Source organism: Schistocerca americana, chromosome 9, assembly GCF_021461395.2.
Source record: "Schistocerca americana isolate TAMUIC-IGC-003095 chromosome 9, iqSchAmer2.1, whole genome shotgun sequence".
NCBI classification, from domain to species: domain Eukaryota; kingdom Metazoa; phylum Arthropoda; class Insecta; order Orthoptera; family Acrididae; genus Schistocerca; species Schistocerca americana.
Window position 1 is genome coordinate 165,342,932 of NC_060127.1, and position 26,158 is coordinate 165,369,089.

A 26,158-nucleotide genomic window follows, 5' to 3' on the forward strand; every position below is an offset into this window, starting at 1 on the left:
ATGCGCACAAATAAAGGATGCCACATTTATTTACACTGATGGCTCAAAAACATCATTTGGTGTTGGGAGTGCCTGTAATGTTGGCGACACCCCAAATCGATTTCGGCTTCCCGACCAGTGTTCGGTTTATACTGTGGAGCTTTACGCTGTTCTCCAGGCTGTTCAATACATCCATCGCCATCAGCGGATACAGTATATTATATGCTCAGATTCGCTCAGATCTCTCCTCAGCCTCCAAGCTCTTTATCCTGTCCTTCCTCTGGTCCACCGGATTCAGAACTGCCTCCACTTGCTCTACTTGGAGGGTGTCTCTGTGCCATTCCTCTGGATCCCAGGACATGTTGGTATCCGTGGTAACGAGGCGGTCGATATAGCGGCCAAGGCTGCAGTCTCTCTTCTTCAGCCTGCTGTTCGCATGGTTCCCTACGTCGTTCTAGAGAGTGTTTTATGTGGTCGTGTTGCTCTTTTATGGCACGCACATTGGTCTACACTTCCCAATAATAAACTGCGGGATGTGAAACCTCTTCCCTGTGCTTGGACCTCTTCCTCCCGAACTCGTCGGGAGGAAGTAATTTTAGCTAGACTCCGGCTAGGGCACTGTCTTTTTAGCTATCGACATCTTTCAAGTGGCGATCCTCCCCCACTTTGTCCCCACTGCTCTCAACTGCTTTCACTTCAGTGCCCCTATTTTACTCCGCTACGCGCCCGTCCACAGCTGTCGCCTGATATATCTCCATTTTAGCAGATGACACGCGCTCAGCCGACCGCGTCCTCGAGTTTATCAGTGTCAGTGAGATTACGTCGGTCATTCTAAGCTCTTTTTGGGGAAAACAACCCCCCCCCTTCTATAGTGGTTTTCTAAGCTTTCTTTCCGTTTTTAGTTTCCCCACTTTTTGAGTTTCGCTCCCATTGCTGCTGATTTCCAATTCGTTTTTTTCTTTTTACCCTTCCCTAAGCCACAGAACGGGCGCTAATGAACGTAGCAGTTTTGCGCCCTAAAACCATTAAAAAGAATCAAAGACAGCCACCCATCGACTCTGTTTTCTGATCACTGAGTGACATCACAATTCACTATCGATATGATGCCGTATCAGCCTCTCCCTTTTCGAAGATCTGATGTCCGGTAATTTGCCGAAGTGATGGAGTTCTTTCGTGGATGGCGACGAGCTGCATCGCTGCCAGCCATGTGAGTGGGAAATAACTGGGCTTTTTCTTGGTGTGGTGGCAGTACATCTACACCACACACGGCGAAAGAAGGACTTGTGCAAGCTTGTTAGTTGGCTGTCCACCGACGGACGGCAGTTGGCACGTCGCAGTCAACTGATCTCTGTCCACCTTCATTAAGCTGATTCCTTGTGTGAATGAAAGAGTTATTGGTGCGTCCGCTGGGCTTCTGAAGCGGTCTCGCTGGTCGTGCACTTCTTGTATCCGTGTGCTTTGGTATACGCCGGTGTGAGTCGTTCCATAGAATCGCTGTCGGGCTTACTGTTTGTAGAGCTCGGACTTGGGTGCCGAGGAAGGGGGTGGGAGGGGGGGGGGGGGGGGGGGGGGTGACTGACATCCCAACCAGAACAACACTCCTGGCTGACGGATCCCGTGTGGCAGAACACTGCTGTTCTGGGCGTCTCCAGACATGTCTTTGCCTGTCACCAGGGCTCAGTTCTAGGTGGGTTTCACCACTGAAGGCAATTCCACTCCAGTTAATGAGATTCCAGGCCCAAGATGTTATCTTGGTCGCCTTCGGTGGACTGGAAGCTGAGCGGTGTCCTCTCCAGTTGACAGGATGCTAGGAAATGACTGTGGACGTGTCACTAACGCCAAAGAAACATTATTAATTCAGAACACCTTTAGTACTGCCGAGTACAGGCCCGCGTAACACAGGCTTGGTGATATCAACGACCTTCCCCGAGTCCTCGCTGACTCGGAGCGATGACACCAGCTCCGGGCCGCACCAGTCTTGCTAGCGCAGCGCCGCGTGCTGTGACGTAGCGCTGGAGTGCCCTTACTTCGGCCGCGCATGGCTGGCGGCGCCCGGCTGGCCGGCCGGCTCGGCAGTGGACAGCAGGCAGCTGTGCGTAAGAGGCTCTGGGTTGGAGTCCCGCGCTGTTGGCACTAGAAGCGTTCTCGTAGTGCGTAGTGTACTCTATCCCACCCCGTCTTCTTCCCTGCTCCTCCTGGTGGCTCGTCCGCGGTGGACGGGCGGAACGGCTGCAGTCCCCCAGCGTCGTCAGCTCACCCAGTTGTGACGGCGGATGCACAGGGCCTAGGCCCCGCACGATCTCGACGACGGCTGACTGATGTGGTCAGCATTGGCGGCGAGCGAGTCTGCCGCGATGTCTGCTAATCCTGGGTTCATGACTGACAGGGGCAGCAGAGAGGACCAGAGCTGGTACTGTCCCCTCACGTCTGCTGCTGGATGGGCTGCCTTTACTGCAACATCTCCTTAATAAAGATTAACATGTCGATCACCGAGCTGAGCGCTACGCAGCGACCCAGTACACATCTAACTGCAAGTCTAACTGCGAGTGCCTTGTTGCTATCAAAGCTGGCGTATTTAAAGGAAGCACGAGCGACGTCCTGACGTCATGCTCGTTTGTAATGAACGCATTCGTTCCACTTATACTGCTGATTCATCTGTCGTAAAGAGTTGGAAACGTGGAATATTGTCAAAGTTTCGTTGCCTATGCCGAGAGCCAGAGGCAGCAGGTTAGCCAAGAGGTAAGAGGATTGCACATGTATCGGAATGTGTCGTCAGGCAGGGGCAATGGCCTGGTTACACACAACAGGCGAGAGAGAAATGCTTAGCACGGGGGTTTGTGTGGTGTTCTTGCGACAGAGTTACGTGTTGTTACGGCAGACTTACGCGAAGTTGTGAAACGCAGTACAGCTGACGCTATACCTCTGTCTTACACTCTACGAAAGTCTCCGTCTAACACAACCCCACGTGCTAAGCAATTCCCTCTCGCCTGTTGTGTGTAACCAGGCAATTGCCCCTGAGTGACGACACATTCTGATACATGTGCAATCCTCTTACCTCTTGGCTAACCTGCTGCCTCTGGCTCTCGGCATGGGCAACGAAACTTTGACAATATTCCACGTTTCCAACTCTTTACTATTCCGCGACACTACAGTCTGCAGACGCCCAGGACACTGGTGGGATACCAAGCGGACTGTTGCCCACCACACGGCACGACAGTTAGGAGTGATGGTCTGGGACGCCATTTCTCTGATTGTCATCCGTGACTCCCTTACACCACCTCAGTACCGTACGTCGACGATACTCTATCCCCCTTTACATTGCACTTCATGACAAGCCATCCTGAGCTTACGTTTCAGCAAGATGATGCCTACCGGCACATGACGAGAGTTTCTACCTCTTGTCCTAGTGCCTGCCAAAACCCACTGAGCCGTGTATCGACTCGTGCTACACCTTGTGTTTGGTTTGCATTGGTTTTCCTTTTCTTCCCGTGACATGTTTGTTTGATATGCTGTCTGTCATTAAGTGGCTGCTTGGTTATCTTTTCTCTCTCCTATCGATATCTGCGTTTTTGCTTCCGGGAAACTGCTATGGAGGAAGTGAGATCTTTGTGTTGTGACTTGGCGACACAGCCAAGCCACTATGAGGTAGCCGAAAGGCACGCGTTTAAGCTCACGCAGGCTGGCGTGAGGTCTGGAGCAGTTAAAGGAGTTGAGTCTAGTAAAAAAAGTACGTAGCTTCTGGAATACTTAACTTTAATCCATAATTGGTGAACATCGGTCTGACGGTACATGCATCACAAGATAAATAGCAAATGATAATGGCGCATTGCTAGGTCGTAGCAAATGACGTAGCTGAAGGCTATGCTAACAATCGTCTCGGCAAATGAGTGCGTAATTTGTCAGTGAACCATCGCTAGCAAAGTCGGCTGTACAACTGGGGCGAGTGCTAGGACGTCTCTCTAGACCTGCCGTGTGGCGGCGCTCGGTCTGCAATCACTGATAGTGGCGACACGCGGGTCCGACGTATACTAACGGACCGCGGCCGATTTAAAGGCTACCACCTAGCAAGTGTGGTGTCTGGCGGTGACACCACACTTTGACCGGTGGTAACTTCGTGTGGTGGCGCGGAAGTAGGGGCGTTGCGCGCAGAGAGTGTGGTGGACACGGGAGGGCAGTGTGGCTCTCCAGCGCGAAGCAGGCGTGGTCGGTTGTACCGAGTCGCCACGTGATGTATGTCGGTTGTGTGTAACGAGTGGGTCGAGCTGACGGAAGAGCACCCCGCGGGTTGGTGGTATACAGAATCGCCCCACGAGTAGTTGCTGTTCATTTCGCCTTGGTGGGACGTTAACAAGCTTCTTTAAGTCCTCCGTTTCAACACTGGAGTTTAAAAAGGAGACACCTAACATGCAGGAGTGATCACTTCGCGTCAACGTTGCAGAGAAGACGTGAACTCCGGTGACAGAGCGTGTTGTCGCGTGACCGTGGCGTGTCGGGTACGCTGGCGACGCGTGCGCCGTCGGATGTGTGGATCCTTGCCATCGGAGGTCGTGTACTGCCTGTTCGAGCATAATTGCAAGTTAAGTTAGTGCAAGGTTTAATCACTAAGTAACAATTTTGTGTAACCAGTGTCTCTTCTGCCTTGTGACCTCCGGCGATCGGGATTCCTGTCCCTGGCACCGGTGTAATTGAAGACAGTGATCTTTCGTCCTCCTCCTCTCGTTACTGTCCGATGGGAGGTGTAGTTTTGGCAGTTTAATTGTTTCGCTATTCTGTCGTGTGCTATGAGTACATTCATGCTTCTTGTTGGTTGATCATGTGGTCGCTCATTCAAGACCGTGTGGTGTAATTTTCCTTGCACGAGGTTAGCTCTGATTCTGTCAGCAAGTTAAGCCATCTTATTGCAAGTTTTCGCTGGCTAAAAGTCTGAGAGTGGCAATAGTGTTTACTGGCGTATTTAAAATGGTCAGTATTCTGTTAGCCTGAACATCCCTGAGTGGGTGATTTGTGGTCGCCTTACACAGGTCCGAAATATCTGTTATGTTCTAATTATATTCCAGGACACTTTTGTTTAAAAACTTTTTTTAAATTCCACTATTCCTTTATTGCCATTAATCGTGTGTTTGATGAGACCTTTGTTTTTTTTTTTTAATGGCGGTGTTGGTAGCTTCACTACCTCACCGTACTTTATTAACAAAGTTCTGTATTTACTTTAGTAGCCTGTCCACTAAGGTTCTTTAAATTTTTTAAAACTGTATTGCTATAAATTACTTGATTCCCGTTAGCGGCGTGTTCTGAAAGGCTGTTATTGCCGTACTGTTAGCTTCTGTGTTTGCTTATTTTTAAATTTTTAACTGTTGTATTTCTATAAATGACTTGATTGCCGTTTTTAAAAGAAATTTTTAAACAGTTGCATTGCTGTGAATTATTTGACTGCCGTTAGCGCCGCGTCTTGAAAGTTTGTTGATTCCCGTGCTTTTACTTCTATTTTTTTTTAATTTTTTAAAATTGTTGTATTGCTATGAATGATTTGATTGCCGTTAGCGGCGTGTTTAAAATGCCGTTTATTGCCGTACTGGTAGTTTCTGTAAGATATGAATAAAACATTTGTGTGTGAAAATCTCAACTCGACAGTAAACTACTAGAAATGTGGCCCCGTTTCCCAACTTGTGGTGTGGCTTGTAGTAACAGAAACCACTGTGTGTGTCACCTACCTTGGCCAACAAGGTCGCTGGACCACTCCTCAGCTGAGAACGTTTGGAGCATTATAGGCAGGGCCCTCCAACAAGCTCAGGATTTGACGATCTAACGCACCAATTGGACAAAATTTGGAATCGATAGCCCTCAGGAGGACATTATAATTCCCTCATTCAGTTCCTAACCAAATAACTGGTTACATAAGGGCTGGATATCGAGCAACGCATTATTGACTTGCTCATTTTGTGAAGTTCTTACTTCCTCTGCTTCTTCTTCTTCCTCTTCTTCTCCTCCTCCTCCTCCTCCTCCTCTCCAGGTCTTAGGCAAAAGTGCCTGTTACGGTGCCCATCGTTGCTGAGATCTTCCTTTATCTCTTCTTCCTTGGTACTTACAATTTCTAGCTTTTAAGGGACTCTGTCACTCTTCATTCTCTCTAGGTGTTCATTCCACACTCTACAACTTTATTAATCAGACTAAAATGTTTTTGTTGTTCTCTAATATCTTTATTCCTTAGTATGTCTTCTATTGTGCAATCTTTAACTCGTTTCTGGAATTTCATTTCTTGCACCTGAATACGGCTTTCTTGATTTTTGCTAACCACCCAGTATTCGCTTCCGTGTGGGGACTGCAACTGTTTTGTAGAATTTAATTGGAGTATCTTTACTTGTTTCGTTTTCAAAGTTTCTGTTAATTTTTCCACATACCCAGGTAAATTTACTATGCTTAATTTCTATACCTTTGCTGTAACCATATGTCACTTGACATTCCAGGGAGCTGAAGTGGTTTACTTGCTGTAAGATCTTTTGACCTGCGATTATTTTGGTTTCAATATACGTTCTTTTCCCATGAAGGCCACAGTCTTAGTTTTTTCTGTTCAGATCTTCATGTCAAATTTCGGACTTGTTTGTTTCAGTAAGTAAATTCCTTTCTGAAGGTCTTCTTCCTTATCTGCTGTGATCACTGCATCGTCAGCAAATAGTAACATATGTAAGAGAGTCGTCCTGTCTAGGTGTACGGTATACCTTTCCGAAATACTGTTTTCCATATATGCATTACTTCATGTACGTAAATGTTGAACAAAGTTGGGGAGATACAGCAGCCTTGTTGTACTGCTTTGCTAGTCGATATCTCATTAGTCATATTTCCGTTGAGATCTATACTGTTCTGGTACATACTTTTTATCGCATTTATTAGATCTTTTACATATCCAAAATTCGTCATTATCTTCCAAAGTGTATGTCTATTAACATTGTCAAAAGCTTTTTTAAAAATCAATAAAAGCAATATCTGTTTCTTTATTATATTCTCTGCGTTTTTTGTATTCTCTGTTGTAACATAATAACTGCACCTATCGTAGAACACCCTTTCCTAAAACCCATTTGTTGCTCATGCGGTACTGCTTCCGCTATGTTTTGAAGTCTTGTATTTAAAATCTTAGCATACATCTTGCATGCTAAGTCTAGTATACTTATTCCTCTATAGTTTCTGCACAGATTTTTGTCTCACTTTTTTTAAAACTGATGTCACTCTAGCAATCTTCCAGTCTTTGGAGATAATTTTGCTCTGCCAAGATTCGTTTAAGAGACGTAACAGTCGTAGATGTAGCGTCATTCCTCTATATTTTAGCAATTCAGCATTAAGACAATCTCTTCCTGTCGCTATTTTGTTCTTAAGTGATGTCAAGGCAGATTGTTGTTGCGTCAGGATGTATTTCAGCTAAGCCCTTGCCATCTATTGTTTCAATTACAGTTTCTTGTACTGTATCATCACACCACAATGCTTTGTAATAATTTACTCCTCCTCTTCTTCAATATTGCTTATTTGTATCTTCTTTTGAAAAAGGACAAAATAAAATGGGCCAACGGATATATCAAATTAGCAACTGGGGATGTCAGAGGAACTTCCCAAAAAGAGACAGAACTAGCAAATATACTCAAAGACATGAATGCAGATGCTGTAGCGATCACACAAAAGAAAATAAAAATGAGGAGTACTAAATATCTAGGTGATTACGTTGTGTTCTGTAGTGGAGTCGAACAAAATCAAAATGCAAGCAAAGGTGAGGCATTACTCTTGCGTAAGAAATCAAAGATTGCACATACATAGGCGAAAGAATACTCTTAGTCAGACTGAAGCTGAGAAGAGGCAACGCTACCATTATAAAAGTGTATGCACCAGAAGAAGGAAAAAAGGGATGAATCTAGAACCATGAATCTAGAACCTCCTATGAAGAACTACAGGAGACTCTGAATAAATACAGTGCTACTGATCAGATTATTATGATGGGGGATTTCAATGCCAGATTAGGAAATATCCCAGTAGCGATTATAGGGCATTTGGGAGAACCGGCATGTAATGAAAATGAAAAGATACAAAAAGACTTTGCCACTTACAATAATCTAAAAATAATGAAATCACTTTTTAAGGAAAGAGATATGCATAAGTATACTAGGCCAGTAGAGGTATTAGCTCAGTAATTGACTACATTTTAGTAAATGTTTAGCTAGCGAGTCAAGTAAGGGATAAAAGAGTTTACGGAGGTCAAGATACAGAGCCAGATCATTTTCTACTAATCTACAAAATAGGTCTTTCATCAAAATGGAAGAAAATGACAAAACAAATGAGTAACCAACGATATCAAAGCGTTTATAAAGTATACTTGCTGGAAGAGGACAGCATCAAACGTCTTTCCCAAAGCAGTTTGAATAAGAGCTAATTAACTTTCAAACTAAAGATAATATAGAAGAAAAATAACTAAGTCTAAAGAACGTGATACATACAGCAGTAGGAGAAGCTCTCAGTAAAAAGAAAAAAATAAGGAAAAAAAAGTGCCTCAAAATTGGAAGGAGCATACAAGAAAAGCTGTTAAAGATAAACAGGATGCATGTATAAAACTCATAACCAACACCATAGAAGAAAAGATGAGAACATGCAGTCTTACATGGAGAGAAGAAATGTTCCTAAATGTGTAGTAAGAGAGGCACACCAAGATCATTGGGACTGATTTATTCCTAATATCAAGAATGATGTTCAAGGGAGACAGCATATAGCTTATAAGGTTTTAAAAACTTTAAACACATCAGGGAACGAGAATTGAAGCTCTTTCTCTTGAGTAAATCATCCAATTTTTCTGAAATTGTGGTCATTTGATTGTCTATGCATCTGCATTACGTCTACCAATTTCCGTTCCATTCGAATAATTCCTTCGTTGTGCGTAATTTTCTTTTTCTTAGAGTGTATTTACAAATAGTAGTAGGCTTCTTGACAGTACTGACTTTCTTCAAGCTCTCCACATTTCTGTAACATATTACAGGGGGCAACACATTTGTGTAAATTACGGTAATGTATAAGTGTAGTCCCTACAAATATAATCTCGAAAATATTATGTTATCAGTGGCACAATGTGTGTGTGTTCATGTATTGCAGGTTAGAGAAGAAATGGAACTTCTTTGTAAACATCATGGAATAAACTCTTTCAAAACATTTATGGCTTACAAAGATTTTTTTATGGTGGATGATTCCGAATTATTTGAAATATTCAAAAGATGTAACGAACTTGGAGCAGTAGCGCTAGTTCACGCCGAAAATGGTTCCATCATAGCTAAGGTAACTGACTTATTTCCATGATTTTAATTTTCGGTTATATTTCTGGGTGTTTCACTGCGGTAATAAAAATTTTCACAGGTAATAGTATATGATGACCAACGGAGTTTGATAATGATTTTATCTGTATAGTACACACTTATTATTGAACTGTACACATACTAATGAATTTATTCTGATTTACTGGGATTTTATAGAGAAACATTCAGTGTATGATGTAGCAGAAAAAAGCTGTCATAATTTCTTGCTATAACATGAAACTCTGATTAATGAAAGTGTAGCTGTAGCATACGTTGCTTGTGAGCAAAATAAAGTTATTATTTGAAACAATTTTTTTAGAATCAATTAATTTTTTATTTACATTAAAATGTGTAAGCTCCAACAAATGTCACTATCCGAAATCTCGCTAACAATGTCTATCCTGTCTGTGTGCCTTTAGACAACTCAAAGCCACATCTACATTAGTGTTTAAATTTATTTTTTTCCGTTACTTATTTTCTCTGAATAGAAATATTTGTGTGAGAAACGGAATTACAAAACTGTTATTACAAAACTTTTATTAGATATGCGAAGTAACCAAATGTCCTTGGAAACATCACAGAATACAAGCTGTTCATTGGAGGGTATACAAGAAGAGGCACAGTGTGTCAACATCACAGACATGTTCTGTCCAAGCACAACAATGAAAGGGATAGGTAATTTGATTGAGATGTGATTATAACACCCCAAGAATTTGAGCTGCTCCTCAGAGAATCTTCACAGCATCTAAGTGTGTCTGTGCCTGCTGTTAAAGATGTTGCTGTGAAGCGAAGATATTGAGGAAATACTAAAGCCAATAATCACTTTTTTAGGCATAAAAATTAGTTGCTGTGGACTGACAACGCGTATTTTGTATTGCACAAACAGTTTTCTGGGTATCTCTGTCAATTACTTTTAGATAAATTGTGCTGCAGCCGAGATACAGTGGCTATCAGCAGCAAAGATCATATTAAGATGTGATAGAACTCAGTTTTCGGTAAGTAATTTGGAGAATGAGTATTTGATATCACTTAGCCGCTTAAAGAGCGTTATTGTTTGTCTGTGTTGCAACAGAATAACTATTTATGGAGTGATTAGCCACCATACATTGGTTTGGTATTCAGATGTGCTCATGTTGGACAAGCAGATGCAATGCATAGTGGTTTTACCGGAGTGTGTTGTGACGGTAAAACTCGGAGTGACTGATGTGATATTCTGGAACTGTGTATTGTGATTTCCACTTGAACCATTCGCTTTGGTTAATAGTAAAATGAATGCAGGCATTTACACGCTTGAAAGACCATCACCACTTTTATGTTGTGGCAACAATTTGGACCTGAACCTTTTCTGTGTCTGTATGATGATGCTCCTGGTCACAAAATAAGAGTCATCCCCTAAGGGCCTAATGAACATTGGGTGAATATGATGGACCAGCCTACTAAAATCTCTGACCAGGAACTTCTACTGATCATCTTCAACTAGTATCAGAATGTCAGTTAATTTCATTGCAATGGACCCAGAAACCCATTATAATTTAAGCACTATTCTTAAATTACAATTAAATACATACTGCTTTCAAAGCATCATAACTCATGGAAAGCTTTCCCCAAAGATTAAGAGCAGTAACTGTAATGGAAGATAGTCTATAGGCTAGTAGTTACTTGGTCAGCAACTTCAAAATGAGCAATGATTTGTGTCTAGAAGTCTGGACTCTTGAGGTCACATTCTAATATATGTCTTTTGATTTAATGACTCTTTAAAACATGCATGTCAAGCACTCTGTTTCTCGATGCAAGCAGCTCCTTGTTTCCCATAATTATTCTATATGCACAATTCCATACAACTGTAAGTAGAGAAATTCAAATCGTTACTATGTTTGAAGTATTTAGTGTTTTATTGTTCAGTTTGTGATAGGCCTATTTTGCCTACAGCGCCATTTTCTAGCTTCCTGCCAATGATACATAAACTTGTTAACTTTTTATTCTATTCCTTTGCACAATTACTGAAAATATTATGTGATTACACAATATTACTTATGTCTTGCTGCTTTTGACGTCCACAAAACCTCGATTGGTGCTTTCACTGTCTAATTATTTGATTGCTGTGTCTTAAAGGTGATTGTGGTGGCTATACTGCCATATCCCACTCGTTAATATTCTTGTAGGTAAGGTTTTTTTTTGTTGGCTAAGGCCTTTTCGTTCTGTTTATTATATTTGTACTTTTGACGAATTTACTTGATAGGACACCAGCGATTTTCTGTAGTTAGCATTTTGTTTTAATTTATTAATCTCTGAGTTTCTTTGTATTAGAGATTTATCTTTGCTGTTAATTTTACCTTTTCTTGAAAAGGTTTTGATTGTGTATCTTCATCCATTTTCTATATTTATTATGTCAATAAAATTTTCAATATAGTGTTTCCATTTACGACCTGTTTGGTCATTTAATATGCTCTAAGGGTTGATATACATACTCAAAAATTTCTATCTCTTCTGAGATATTCATGATTAGCCCTTTCGGTATTATGTGTAATATTTGCATTGCTCGTTCTGTTTGGTTCTACTTTGTTGTTTTCTGTTTTCATGTGAGTGAAAAAAGTGAATGGATTTCTATAGCTATTTCTGATGTGTTCTCGGAATATAATACATAAAAACTCATAGATTAAGTCACTAAACCGAAATTTTAACCTTATAAAATCGCTGGTGTCGCCTTAAATAAAGCTGTCAAAAGAACAAAAGCTAGTAAACAGAACAAAGATGCTATAGCCAACAAAAAATCTCGTCTACAACTGTATTAACGATAGAGATATGGCAGTACAGTTGCCACAATCATATAATCATGCTACCTATAAGACATAACAATAAAATAATCAGACAGTGACAACAACAATCGATGTTTCATGGACGTCAAAAAACTAGATTATATTGTATAATCACCCAAAATTACCAATAGTGGCGCATAAGAATAGAAACCAAGGGCAACAAAGTAATGTATTATCGCAGAGAGCTGAAAAATGGCATTGTAGCTGAAATGGGCCTATCGCAAAACCAAAAAATAAAGCAATATACAAAGGGTTTAAGCCATTATCTGCAAGTGGGAATTCATTTATATGAAAGGGGCGAGTTGAAATTTGTGCCATATGGGGTTCGAACCCGTGTCTCCCGTTTATTAGCCAGGTGTGCCGACCACTAAACCATCTGGACACAGTGGTCACCACAACAGTATGGACTACCCTAGATGCCTTCCATCAGACCCAGAGTCTGAACTTATATCACACATTACTGATGTAGTGTCTCTTCTTATTAGTCTCATTACATGTGGCATCTCGCCAATTACTACAATAATTCGAGTTTGGTGGGCATCTGCACTAAGGGGATCATTGTCTGTCGTCACCTCATATATATATATATATATATATATATATATGTGTGTGTGTGTGTGTGTGTGTGTGTGTGTGTGTATGTGTTCTTTTGAACATGTTTGCAAGTGGCATGCTAGAGTAGTCTGTGCAGTTATGGTGACCACTGTGTCCAAATGGAACAGTGGTTAGCGCATCTGCCTTCTGCCTAGTAAGTGGGAGACCTAAGTTCGAATACTGGTCTGACATAAACTTTCAACATGCCCCATTGATATAAATCAGTGCACACTGGTAGCTAATGTTTTTAATTCCTTTATGTGTGATTTATGGTATCTACAGGATCAAAATGGTGTCTGTTGTTTTAGACATGTCTGAAAGAACAGACACCACATATACACAAACAATAAAGCACTACATACTTTAAACATAGCAGCGATTTGGGTTTTTGTACTTGCAATGGCTCTTCAACACATACATTGTGCCATGAGCCATCAAGAACACAAACCATACTATTATGTTCAAAATAAATTTGGAGCAGTCCAAGAATCAAATCAGGCATCCATACTGTCAATCATTATACCATAGAGACTTTTCTCTTTCAACATATTCCCCCAATGGCCTAGTCCTATCTTTGTCTCATAGGTCAGCTTTTCTTAATTTCTCTACACTATTTCCATTTGGAAGCAATATACATCTAATACATTTTATACTGGAATCTTTAGCCTGTCCTCAGTGATTTTTTTGCCACAAATATATCACATAGAAAAAGGTAATTGCCAAATGGCTTACATGAAATGTAACTCTGTGAATAATTTTGAGTGTTATTAATAAATGCAGATGTCTGACAATCATATTTTTTGATTGTGATACATGCACAACTCTGATGATTAATAACAGAAGACCACACCCATTACAGAAAGCACAACAGTTGTTAGCTGCTGGCATTACTGGTCCTGAGGGGCACCAGCTATCAAGGCCAGAACCAATTGAAGCAGAAGCCGTTGGAAGGGCATGTGTCATTGCAAACCAGGTATTGTTATCACTTTTGATGTCATGTACATAAATAATATAAGCTCACAATTTTAGTCCAATATGAGATTTCGCATAGCACTAGAACACAGTGATTGCTAGCTATTACTGAGTTTCAATTGTATAAAGTGAAACAAGTAATTTTATGCAAATCTAAAACTGGCAACACCATACATGTTTGTCACTGTCTGCTTTTCTGTGTTAGTATTTATAGGTATTTAACTGTTGTTCAGGACCTGCAAAGAATAATGAAAACATATTTTATTGTTCTTCTAGTAGGTCCTAGAAAGAGTAACAGTACTGCTGCTGTTCGTATCATTTTTCTGTCTACAAAGTCAGTTATGTTGTTGAGACACTGTAGAAGTAAATAGTCAAACCATGAGGACTCAAATGCAGAATAAATATGACTTCTATGAGTAGTAGCAGTTTGTCCAGTCTCTCAGAACCAAACAAATGTAATTAACTCAGACTTTCCATTACACATATGGCTTTTATGAGGATGTATTTTCACCATATGTAAGTATTTTTTGTGAAATAAATTAGTCAACATGAAAACATTGTGCTAGAAAAAAATTGGTTCCATCAGGATGCTGAAGTGTTTAGCCCCTCCATCCCCCCCCCCCCCCACTCACTCTCATACTATGAAATAATTTTCAAAAACTGAAATGTTACAAACTTCTCATCTACTGTCTGGAGATGATAGGGAAGAGTTAGTAGGTTATTTGCACTAATAATGGCGAAAATGATTTTTAACCTGAGTTCTTTTCTTATGTCCATTTTAATTTCTTCAGTTTTTGTCACAGCAGCCTTGAAGCATGTTATTCTGCTACATGGTTCACAACTCCAACCACATTCAACTCACAACAATGAACTTGACAAGAAGCATGAATATATTGCATATCAAAGTAACTCTTTAACTTAGCGGAAGACTTACATATTGACAGTGTTTTCTGCATTACCTTTTCAGAATTCATAATTACCTATTCCAACATAAGTAACTTCAAATGTAATGATAATTTTGAAATATATAGAACATACAAAAAGGTAATTATGTTTCTGAAAGGTAATAAATCTTACATTAAATTCATGTTTCATCACATTTGTTTTTCACAAATACATAAGATCATTTTAACTTTGTCATCTCACCAAATCTACACTATATGCAAAATTGCTATTTGTACATTGTTGGATTGTATTGTGAATTTATTGTATACCTCAGATGCCCAGTATGTGACAAAGAAAGTTCACTGATGAGTTTCATTATAATAGCCCCCAAACCCGAGAAGTTTTTTAAGCAAAGCCTCAAAATATATAGATAGGTAGATAGACAGACAGAAAGTCTAGTGATGTTGGATGAGTTCAGTCAAAACATCCCTCATCAAAAGAAAAATTAAGAAAGAACAGCAACAGTGACAAGGCAAGAGGGTGAGAATATGAATGAGTGTACTCAAAAAATATATATGAGTAGCATCCAATGGCATCTGTCCACCAATGTAAATTCACAACACATAATGGCGAAATGGATGATTGTGATAGTAGCCTTACAGCATTGTGAAGAACCTTATCACTGAGAAATTTTTTCTGAGACACTATTTCGGATACCAAGGAAGATGTAAAAATGAATACATCATTCTATACAGATTTAAAAAGGATGTAAACATAATACTATTCATAACTATACAAATTACAAAATTTCAGAAAATCGTTTTGTTACTATATTGAAGGTGACTCAAAATACTTCAGCCTGTAAAACACATATGAATTATTGATAATGCTAGGTAGTAACAAAAGATTTAAAAAATTCATAAATTTGTAATACTAACTTTCAAATACTTGAGAGGTAGTATGGACAGAAAAAATAGCCTTGATAGATTTGCAGGACCTAGAAGAAGAAGAAGACACACCAGGCACATAACATATTAATTTTGTATGTTCCTTTGAGGAGTTCCATATACATTTTTCAGACAAAATTCACATATTTAGGTCAAAATAATAATAATCATGTTGTATCTTACAACATATACATGTATTTTTCAATATTCAATTAATTCAGAGCATTCAGTTTCTTTTTTCCAGTGAATAAACTTCTCCTTTTATTCAAATTTTTTATGAATCATCTCTACCCTTCTGCTTATATGGTTTCAGAGAAGTTATGTTTCTCAGCCAAAGAAGTTCCTTAGATTTGAGATTAATCAATTGATTTGCACAAGGATGGGATATTCAACTATTTTTCAGTTTAACAGTTAAGAGTTTTTTTGCCGAGTTTTAACAAATATATAATCTCCATCCACCAGGTAGGATGTACACGGTTCGATAGCATCCGCATTGTTACTTTCTGCCAGGAAGTGCTCTCAACAAGGGAAGTGTCCAGGCGTCTCACAGTGAACCAAAGCGATGTTGTTCGGACATGGAGGAGATACAGAGAGACAGGAACTATCGATGACATGCCTCGCTCAGGTCGCCCAAGGGCTACTACTGCAGTGGATGACCGCTGCCTACATGTTATGCCTCAGAGGAAACCCGACAGCAACGCCACCATGTTGAATAATGCTTTTCGTGCAGCCCCACTACGTCATGTTACGACTCAAACTTTGCGCAATAGGCTGCATGATGCGCAACTTCATTCCCGACGTCCATGGCGAGGTCCATCTTTGCAACCACGACGCCATGCAGTTATATACAGATGTACCCAGCAACATGCCTAATGGACCGCTCAGGATTGACATCGCGTTCTCTTCACCGACGAGTGTCGCATATGCTTCAACCAAACAATCGTCAGAGACGTGTTTGGAGGCAACCCGGTCAGGCTGAACGCCTTAGACGCACTGTCCAGCGAGTGCAGCAAGGTGGAGGTTCCCTGCTGTTTTGGGGTGGCATTATGTGGGACCGACGTACGCCGCTGGTGGTCAGGGAAGGCGTCGTAAGGGCTGTACGATACGTGAACGCCATGCTCAGACCCATAGTGCAACCCGAGCATATTGGTGAGGTATTCGTCTTCATGGACGACAACTCGCGCCCCCATCGTGCACATCTTGTGAATGACTTCCTTCAGGATAACGACATCGCTCGACTAGTGGCCAGCATGTTCAGAGATGAACACTATCGAGCGTGCCTTGGATAGATTGAAAAGGCCTGTTTAGGGACAACGTGACCTACCAACCACTCTGAGGGATCGACGCCGAATCGCCGTCGAGGAATGGGCCAATCTGGACCAACAGTGCCTTGATGAACTTGAAAGTCACGAGCTCTATCTTCTTATCTCGTGTTTTCTACTGAAAATCTCGTCCTTGCACTCTTGTTAACTTTACTATTACAGAGATCACCTAAACTCTATTTTTTATTGGTCCTGTGCGCAACAAATAACTTACTTGGTCTTTCTGCTGCCACTGCTTGATCTGCTGCATTCCATTATTTAACAAAAACATAAAAAACCTATTATTCATGCTGAGTGCATGCATGTTCTGTATGGCGGCTCCTGCTGTTGCTGCGGCTCCTGCTTACTACAACTACACGTAATTCAAGATACAGGGTTTGATCAAATCTAAACTCGATAAATGATAACCCAAACAAGTAATTCCTTTTTTTAAAAAACTATATTCTGAAAGCGATTCTTTCTCATTCAATTAGCAAAAAGCTAGAAGCTCTTTGAACAATCGCTTCGTTTGTAAATCTGCCGTCAGTGGCATTACAAATTACTCAGTCTTGAGACAGACTGAAATACTTCTCAATTAAACAAATAGAATTCCCTGACAATTACAAAAGAAATCAATCACAAAAATCAATACTTAATCTATTCGCCTAACAATGGTTTCCCTTAAGAATTCAACTCCTATCACTATCAAAATTACCGTCTGCTGCTACGCACATACACAAACCCTTTTCTTTAAATTAATAAGCGCGCTGCAAATTATAAAAAATATCAACTCACTACCAGATCCCGTGTCGCTGCTGGCGGACACGGCAGTACGGCAGCTCGGCGACGACCCCTCGCCCAACACACGTGCGCACCACAGCAGGCGGGCTCCTACACTGGCTCCCAAAGTGCCACTCGTTAATCCGTGCGCTGCGAAGCGCGACAACAATATCTTAGATTCCAGAGCTTGTGTATGCGCGCTGTAGCCAACCTTTAAATCCTAAGAGAGTATTGCCAACTCTCAAACTTGTGGATGGTAATGCGACGACGAATACAGGCATACATCAATGCAAGAGAACGTGCTACTGGGTATTACAGGTACCGGTGTATACAGCAATTCTGGACCATCGCCTCTGAAGATCTCGCTGTATGGTGGTACAACATGCAATTTGTGGTTTTCATGAGCAATGAAAAAGGCGGAAAAAGATGTTTATGTTGATCTCTATTCCAATTTTCTGTACAAGTTCCGGAACTCTCGGAACCTAGGTGATACAAAAAGTTTTTTGACGTGTGTATTTCTACTTCTCGTTATTGTAGTTGTTTTTGTTTACCTTAAAGCGCAAATTATTATCCCGTAAGGCATGGTGGTTTGTTGTAAATTTACACTAGTCACATCTTCGCCTGTAGGTGAATTGCCCGCTGTACGTGGTGCACGTAATGAGCAAGCCTGCAGCAGACGCACTGGCGCACGCACGCAGTATCGCCTCTGCTACCGGGGGGAGCCCAGTGTTTGGAGAGACGCTGGCGGCTGCCCTGGGCTCTGACGGCAAGCAGTGCCTCCACAGGTGCTGGTACCACGCCGCGGCGCACATCGTCAGCCCCCCGCTATCTCCTGACGTTACTGCCAAGAGCTACCTCATTCGTCTGCTGGCAGAGTAAGTACGGCCGAGGGCGCGCGGCTTTCTCCTGTAGAAAAGGCTCACTGTCGGTGATGGTCCAGTTTGTGTGCAAATTCAAGACTAGCTGCATTCAGCAGATTGTCAAATTAAGTGATATACACGCTAGTGGCCATTAAAATTGCTACACCAAGAAGAATGCAGGTGATAAACGGGTATTCATTGGACAAATATATTATACTAGAACTGACATGTGATTACATTTTCACGCTATTTGGGTGCATAGGTCATGAGAAATCAGTACCCAGAACAACCACCTCTGGCCGCAATAACGGCCTTGATAAGCCTGGGCATTGAGTCAAACAGAGCTTGGATGGCGTGTACAGGTACAGCTGCCCGTGCAGCTTCAACACGATACCACAGTTCATCAAGAGTAGTGACTGGCGTATTGTGACGAGCCAGTTGCTCGGCCACCATTGGCCAGACGTTTTCAATTGGTGAGAGATCTGGGGAATGTGCTGGCCAGGGCAGCAGTCGAACATTTTCTGTATCCAGAAAGGTGAGTACAGGACCTGCAACATGCGACCGTGTATTATCCTGCTGAAATGTAGGGTTTCGCAGGGATCGAATGAAGGGTAGAGCCACGGGTTGTAACACATGTGAAATGTAACGTCCACTGTTCAAAGTGCCGTCAATCCGAACAAGAGGTGAGCGAGACGTGTAACCAGTGGCACCCCATACCATCACGCCGGGTGATACGCCAGTATGGCGATGATGAATATACGCTTCCAATGGGCATTCACCGCGATGTCGCCAAATACGGATGCGACCATCATGATCCTGTAAACAGAACCTGGATTCATCCAAAAAATGACGTTTTGCCACTCGTGCACCCAGGTTCGTCGTTGAGTACACCATCGCAGGCGCTCCTGTCTGTGATGCAGCGTCAAGGGTAACCGCAGCCATGGTCTCCGAGCTGATAGTTCATGCTACTGCAAACGTCGTCGAACTGTTCGTGCTGATGGTTGTTGTGTTGCAAACGTCCCCATCTGTTGACTCAGGGATCGAGACGTGGCCGCACGATCCGTTACAGCCATGCAGATAAGGTGCCTGTCATCTCGACTGCTAGTGATATGAGGCCGTTGGGATCCAGCACGGCGTTCCGTATTACCCTCCTGAACCCACCGATACCATATTCTGCTAACAGTCATTGGATATCGACCAACGCGAGCAGCAATGTCGCGATACGATAAACTGCAATCGCGATAGGCTATAATTCGACCTTTATCAAAGTCGGAAATGTGATGGTACGCATTTCTCCTCCTTACACGAGGCATCGCAACAACGTTTCACCTGGCATTGCCGGTCAACTGCTGTTTGTGTATGAGAAATCGGTTGGAAACTTTCCTTATGTCAGCACGTTGTAGGTGTCGCCACCGGCGCCAACCTTGTGTGAATGCTCTGAAAAGCTAATCATTTGCAAATCACAGCATCTTCTTCCTGTTGGTTAAGTTTCGCGTCTGTAGCACGTCATCTTCGTGGTGTAGCAATTTTAATGGCTCGTAGTGTTTGTCCTAGCAATCGTAATGAACATTTTTCTAAGGCTGAAAATGTGAATAGCATGATCTGAAATTGATTAGCTCTAAAACCTGCTTTCCTAGGCGGTGAGTAATGAACGATGTGACACACATCTTGTTGGAGTGATACACCCCTTGTAGACGAGACAAAAACATTTCAAAAAAATGGTTCAAATGGCTCTCAGCACTATAGGACTTAACTTCTGAGGTCATCAGTCCCCTAGGACGTAAATAACTAAAGGACATCACACACATCCATGCCCGAGGCAGGATTCGAACCTGCGACCGTAGCGGTCGCGCGGTTCCAGACTGTAGCACCTAGAACCGCTTGGCCACTCCGCAAAAACCTTTCAGTTTCACTTTTTGAGAACTAGGATTTGTGTAGCATTTTTATGAATTTGTTCAGCGAAATTCCACAGTCTCAAAAAAATGGTTCAAATGGCTCTGAGCACTATGGGACTTAACATCTCTGGTCATCAGTCGCCTAGAACTTAGAACTACTTAAACCTAACTAACCTAAGGACATCACACACATTCATGCCCGAGGCAGGATTCGAACCTGCGGCCGGCCGAAGTGGCCGTGCGGTTAAAGGCGCTGCAGTCTGGAACCGCAAGCCCGCTACGGTCGCAGGTTCGAATCCTGCCTCGGGCATGGCTGTTTGTGATGTCCTTAGGTTAGTTAGGTTTAACAAGTTCTAAGTTCTAGGGGACTAATGACCTCAGCAGTTGAGTCCCATAGTGCTCAGAGCCATTTGAACCGAACCTGCGACCGTAGCGGTCACGCGGTTCCACACTGAAGCGCCGAGAACCGCACGGCCACACCGGCCGGCTTCCACAGTCTCAAATCATCATTATTATACAACCTGTCAAGACATGTTCCAGCTGAGCTATTTCATCCACAGTGCCCTTTCCTTTAGCTTTCGTGATGATATTCCTGACTTCAAAACAGTGCGCTTTCCTTTAGCTTTCGCGATGATATTCCTGACGTCAAAACTGTGAGTATACCTTACCTCTGTGTCTTTTCCCTTCTCCTTCTCTTTCAATGACATCTTTTTTGCTAACGGCGTTTTCTTACACTGTTTACAACTCGTCTCACTATCCTTCTTTTTATGTGCTTTAGGAGGGTTCCAGTTTCCTTTATTCTCTTGTGAACTTCATCGTTCTTAACTGTACCTATTTAATTATTCGTCGAACTCCGCTGAGAGTTTTCAAACCTTTTAAAAGATTTCTCTTCTAGTATTCCTCAGGGTCAAGTTTGGGCTCCGTATGTGACAACATTCCACAAATTAAGCAATTTGCAAGTATCTCTTAGTTAAATTCTATTGCTCTTGTCTCTAATTCATGTATTCCTCTGAAAAATTACTTGCTGTATTTTATCCTACTTGTTCGTTTAGTACTGCTTCCAACAGCATTAAGCATACTGCCTAAGTGAAAGAGTTCACTTGTTTCATTATTTCACCCTGTAGTGTTATATTTATTGAGCTATATATGTTTGTCGTTTTCATTAAGTCTGTCTTGGGAATACTGAGACACTCTGAAGATGTTTCTCTTACTGCTTGCATGATTTTCAGAAAATCATCTTCACCTTCTGGGAGGGCTGCTTCGTCATTTGCATATGTAGTAGCATTCTCTTGCCCTTGTAATCTAACACTGTGTACATTATTCAAGGCTACGTCAGCAAAGTCGGTCACAACAGATATGAAACAGAGCTAGAGGTATGTAGCAACCTTGTCTCACACCTCTCTTTACAGGCATTTTATCTGCTTTTTTCCTTTGGCCTATCCCCATTGCTCTCAAAATAGTCATGACAGACTATCTTTCTGCTGTCTGTGTTTGCGGCAGCTGACAAAATACACATTGCAAAGCCTAAGCTGTTGAGTTTACTTGCTAAGTAGTCTATGTGTACCTTCTAATTTTAATTTTTATAGTTATTTAGGCCTAACAACATTGCATACCTTGTTTCTGTGATATCCTGTTCACTGCAAGTAATTTTTATTTCATCGTATGGCCGCGCGGAGTGGCCGCGTGGTTTAAGGCGCCATGTCACGGATTGTGCGGCCGGAGGTTCGAGTCCTGCCTCGGGCATGAGTGTGTGTGTGTGTTGTTCTTAGCATAAGTTAGCTTAAGTAGGGTATAAGTCTAGGGACCAATGAACTCAGCAATTTGGCCCCTTAGGAATTCACACACATTTGAACATATATTCATCCTGTTCCATTTAATTAACTTCAGATTCAATCATTCTGATTTTAATTTCGTTTAATTTTAGTGCATTTTGAGAGAATGAAGATTCAAGTTTTTCTGAAGTATTTGTGACACTTTCTGGAATCCTTCAGCAAATAAAAGTGAATGAACATAAATAGCATGTGGTAAATCGTTTATGTAGAAAAGTAGCAGATAGGGACCCATTATAGAACCTTGTGGGACTTCTTGGGGAATTTTTTTTTTCAGTTTTATGGAATATTTGCTTGAATTTGAAGTTACAGTTACTCTTTGTTTCCTATCTGTTACATGACAGTTGAATGATTGTAAAGCAGTGTCCTTGATTTCATAACTCCATAATTGGTAGCGAAGTAAGGGGGGGTTCACCGAACTGAATGCTTTTGTCAGATCACTGAATATTCCTGTGGCCTTCTAACCCTTATCTAACGTGGGGCATATTTTTGAGTAAATCACTGACATTTACTTTGCTTTTAAAAGTGGTGTTTAAAAATTGTCATCCACTGATTTGTAATCAGAATTTTTTTAAATTTATTTTGCTAAATCATTGCAAACCCTTTGGAGAATATCGGGAGAAGAGAGACAGTGCGGTAATTGGCCATATCTTCTGTCGATTCCTTTTTGAATACTGATCACATCTCTCGTATTTCAGTACATCCGAAAAATATCCCTGCTCAAAAGATTTTTTTATAATAACCTGTCAGTAATGTGGACTATCTTTCTCGTGAACTCTGAATTAACCATAGTTTGTCCTTTTGATATGAGATATTGTAAAAATCGATCTGCATTTACTTTAAAATAAATGTTTTCTCTCAACTGTGATATGCTGTGCGTTTTGTATGTGCTCCTTGCCGTTTTTCTAAGGATGATTCACGGGCTATGGGCCCGGGATCGCCAATCCAAAGCGACAAGAAGTGTAGACTAAATAACAAGGCAGACTGGGAGATGCTTCGAAACGCTGAGAAATTGTGAGTACTGAAAGTATTTGCCTTTCGAGGGTTCCGTAGAGGGTTCGTATGCGATATTACGAAATCATTGTGAAAGTGATAACGTGATTGCATTCCGGGAAAATGAACAGGAAAGTGTCCGTGGTTCTCGATATAGTTGCAGTACACAAATAAATGATAGGACATGGCGGTCGAGCGAAAATCGAACTGTTGATTAAAGATAATTACCGCCGCCTGTCACAAAGAATTATGAGGATTCCCATAAATAGCGCTGTGATAGATTGTGGCATGGTAAATATACACACAGCGGACAGACAAAGCAATGACAGAAATGATTTATTCCTTTTTCAAATGTTCTTTTACAAAAGGAAAACCAAGGAGAATTGACCTACCACTGAAAAGGTGACTGAAATAAGTGTTAATGTCAGTAGTGTTGAGAAACATCTAAAACCGATCGAATCCCTATAAGATTCTATACTGAGTTTTCGGTTGAGTTAGCCCTCTCTTCACTGTAATCTATCGTAGATTCCTCGAACAAGAAACCCTGCCCAGTAGGAGCAAGAAAGCACAGGTCATACCTGTTTACAAAAAGGGATGTTGAAGTGACCTACAAAATTACCGTCCGATAACCTTGACATCGATTTGTTGTAGACTCTTAGACCATATTCTGAGCCGAAACATAATGCGATATCTCCATGCTTCCACTCAATCTGGTGGAACTGCGCGATTAAATGACTTGTGGACTCACGTCATAACAGAGTCCGGCCCGTTGTCAAGTCCAGGTTCGGATTTACACGGTGTTAAGGTTTTGGAATGATTTCTCTAGAAGTGACGAAGGTTTTTTCCGGTGACAATACGAAGAAGGCTTGTGCTGGGACTGCGAAACATGACTGGAAGACGTACAAATGTAAAAACTGCAAGTGACAGTCTCAATGCAGTTGCAAGTGAGTCATTATTATAATAAAACTGGGATTAGCTCAACATTACTTTTTGTAATAAAACAGTATTGCTGTAGGTATGCAATCTTGGATTTTTCTTATGCAATAACCCTATCCAAAATTAGGAACTACACAACCCGAAAGTACGCGCTATTTTAGTACACTCATCAAAATGCCCAACATCCTCTGACATAAATTATAAAATTAATCTGTTGACTTTCGCTATGTTGTTGTTGTTGTTGCTGTTGTTGTTGTTGTTTTGATCTTCAGTCCTGAGACTGGTCTGATGCAGCTCTCCCTGCTACTCTATCGTGTGTAAGCTTCTTCTCTCCCAGTGCCTACTGCAGCCTACATTTTCCTGAGTCTCCTTAGTGTATTCATCTCTTGGTCTCCCTCTACGATTTTTATCCTCCACGCTTCCAATACTAAATTAGTGATCCCTTGATGCCTCAGAACATGTCCTACCAAACGATCCCTTCTTCTAGTCAAGTTGTGCCACAAACTCCTCTTCTCCCCAATTCTGTTCAATACCTCCACATTAGTTAAGTGATCTGCCCATCTAATCTTCAGCATTCTTCTGTGGCACCACATTTCGAAAGCTTCTATTCTCTTCTTGTCCAAATTATTTATCGTCCATGTTTCGCTTCCATACATGGCTACACTCCATACAAATACTTTCAGAAACGACTTCCTTACACTCAAATCTATACTCCCTGTTAACAAATTTCTCTTCTTCAGAAACGCTTTCCTTGCCATTGCCAGTCTACATTTTATATCCTATCTACTTGGACCGCCATCAGTTATTTTGCTCCCCAAATAGCAAAACTCCTTTACTATTTTAAGTGTCTCATTTCCTAATCTAATTCGCTCAGCATCACCTGACTTAATTGGACTACATTCCGTATCTTCGTTTTGCTTTTGTTGATATTTATCTTATATCCTCCTTTCAAGATGCTGTCCGTTCCGTTCAACTGCTCTTCCAAGTCATTTGCTGTCTCTGACAGAATTACAATGTCATCGGCGAACCTCAACGTTTTTATTTCTTCTCCATGGATTTTAATACCTACTCCGAATTTTTCTTTTGTTTCCTTTCCTGCTTGCTCAATATACAGATTGAATAACAACGGGGAGAGGCCACAACCCTGTTTCCCTTCCCAACCACTGCTTCCCTTCATGTCCCTCGACCCTTATAACTGCCATCTGGTTTCTGTACAAACTGTAAATAGCCGTTCGCTCCCTGTATTTTACCCCTGCCACCTTCAGAATTTGAAAGAGACTATTCCAGTCAACATTGTCAAAAGCTTTCTCTACAAATGTAGAAACGTAGGTTTGTCTTTGCTTAATTTATCTTCTAAGCTAAGTCGTAGGGTCAGCATTGCCTCACGTGTTCCTTTATTTCTACGAAATCCAAACTGATCTTCCCCGAGGTCGGCTTCTACCAGTTTTTCCATTCGTCTGTAAAGAATCCGCACTAGTATTTTGCAGCCGTGACTTATTAAGCTGATATTTGGTAATTTTCACATCTGTCAACACCTGCTTTCTTCGGGATTGGAATTATTACACTCTTCTTGAAGTCTGAGGGTATTTCGCCTGTCTCATACATCTTGCTCACCAGATGGTAGAGTTTTGTCAGGACTGGCTCTGCCATTTCATCTTCATCTACATCGTCTTTCATTACTATAAAAGGTTATATACAGGGTGACGCAGCTAAATCATAACACCCCTTGCATCTCCCCAACCGTAAGAGATACAAAGTTGCCGTTTGGACAGTGAATTGCAGGAACAGGGGCTACTTGAATACATCACACATTTCATGTTTGTGCTATTTTTTATTACAGAGATACGAGGCCATCTTTGGTGTTTTTAAATGGAACCCTATGTTACATTTTTGGGGAACATGATGGGATTAAAAAGGCGGTTTCAAATATGTGTATATCATACTATTCAGGCGAATAGTTTTTAAGACACAGACATATTCTCGTATCGTATTCGTCCTTCGAAGCGGCGTTGTCCAATGCGACCTCTCCTGCTGACCACTAAGGAACTTGACAG

The 26,158-nt window shown here is 41.5% G+C and overlaps 1 protein-coding gene across 2 annotated transcripts in view; it reads left to right on the forward strand.

Annotated features, from left to right (window-relative positions):
• LOC124551042 (dihydropyrimidinase-like) overlaps positions 1-26,158 on the forward strand; it is an 86,860-nt gene that overhangs the window by 27,366 nt on the left and 33,336 nt on the right. For both annotated transcript variants that reach the window (XM_047125904.1, XM_047125905.1), the window contains exons 6-8: positions 9,100-9,279; positions 13,566-13,679; positions 18,219-18,466. In XM_047125904.1, the coding sequence (XP_046981860.1) occupies positions 9,100-9,279; positions 13,566-13,679; positions 18,219-18,466 (542 nt within the window). The remainder of the gene's footprint in view (positions 1-9,099; positions 9,280-13,565; positions 13,680-18,218; positions 18,467-26,158) is intronic.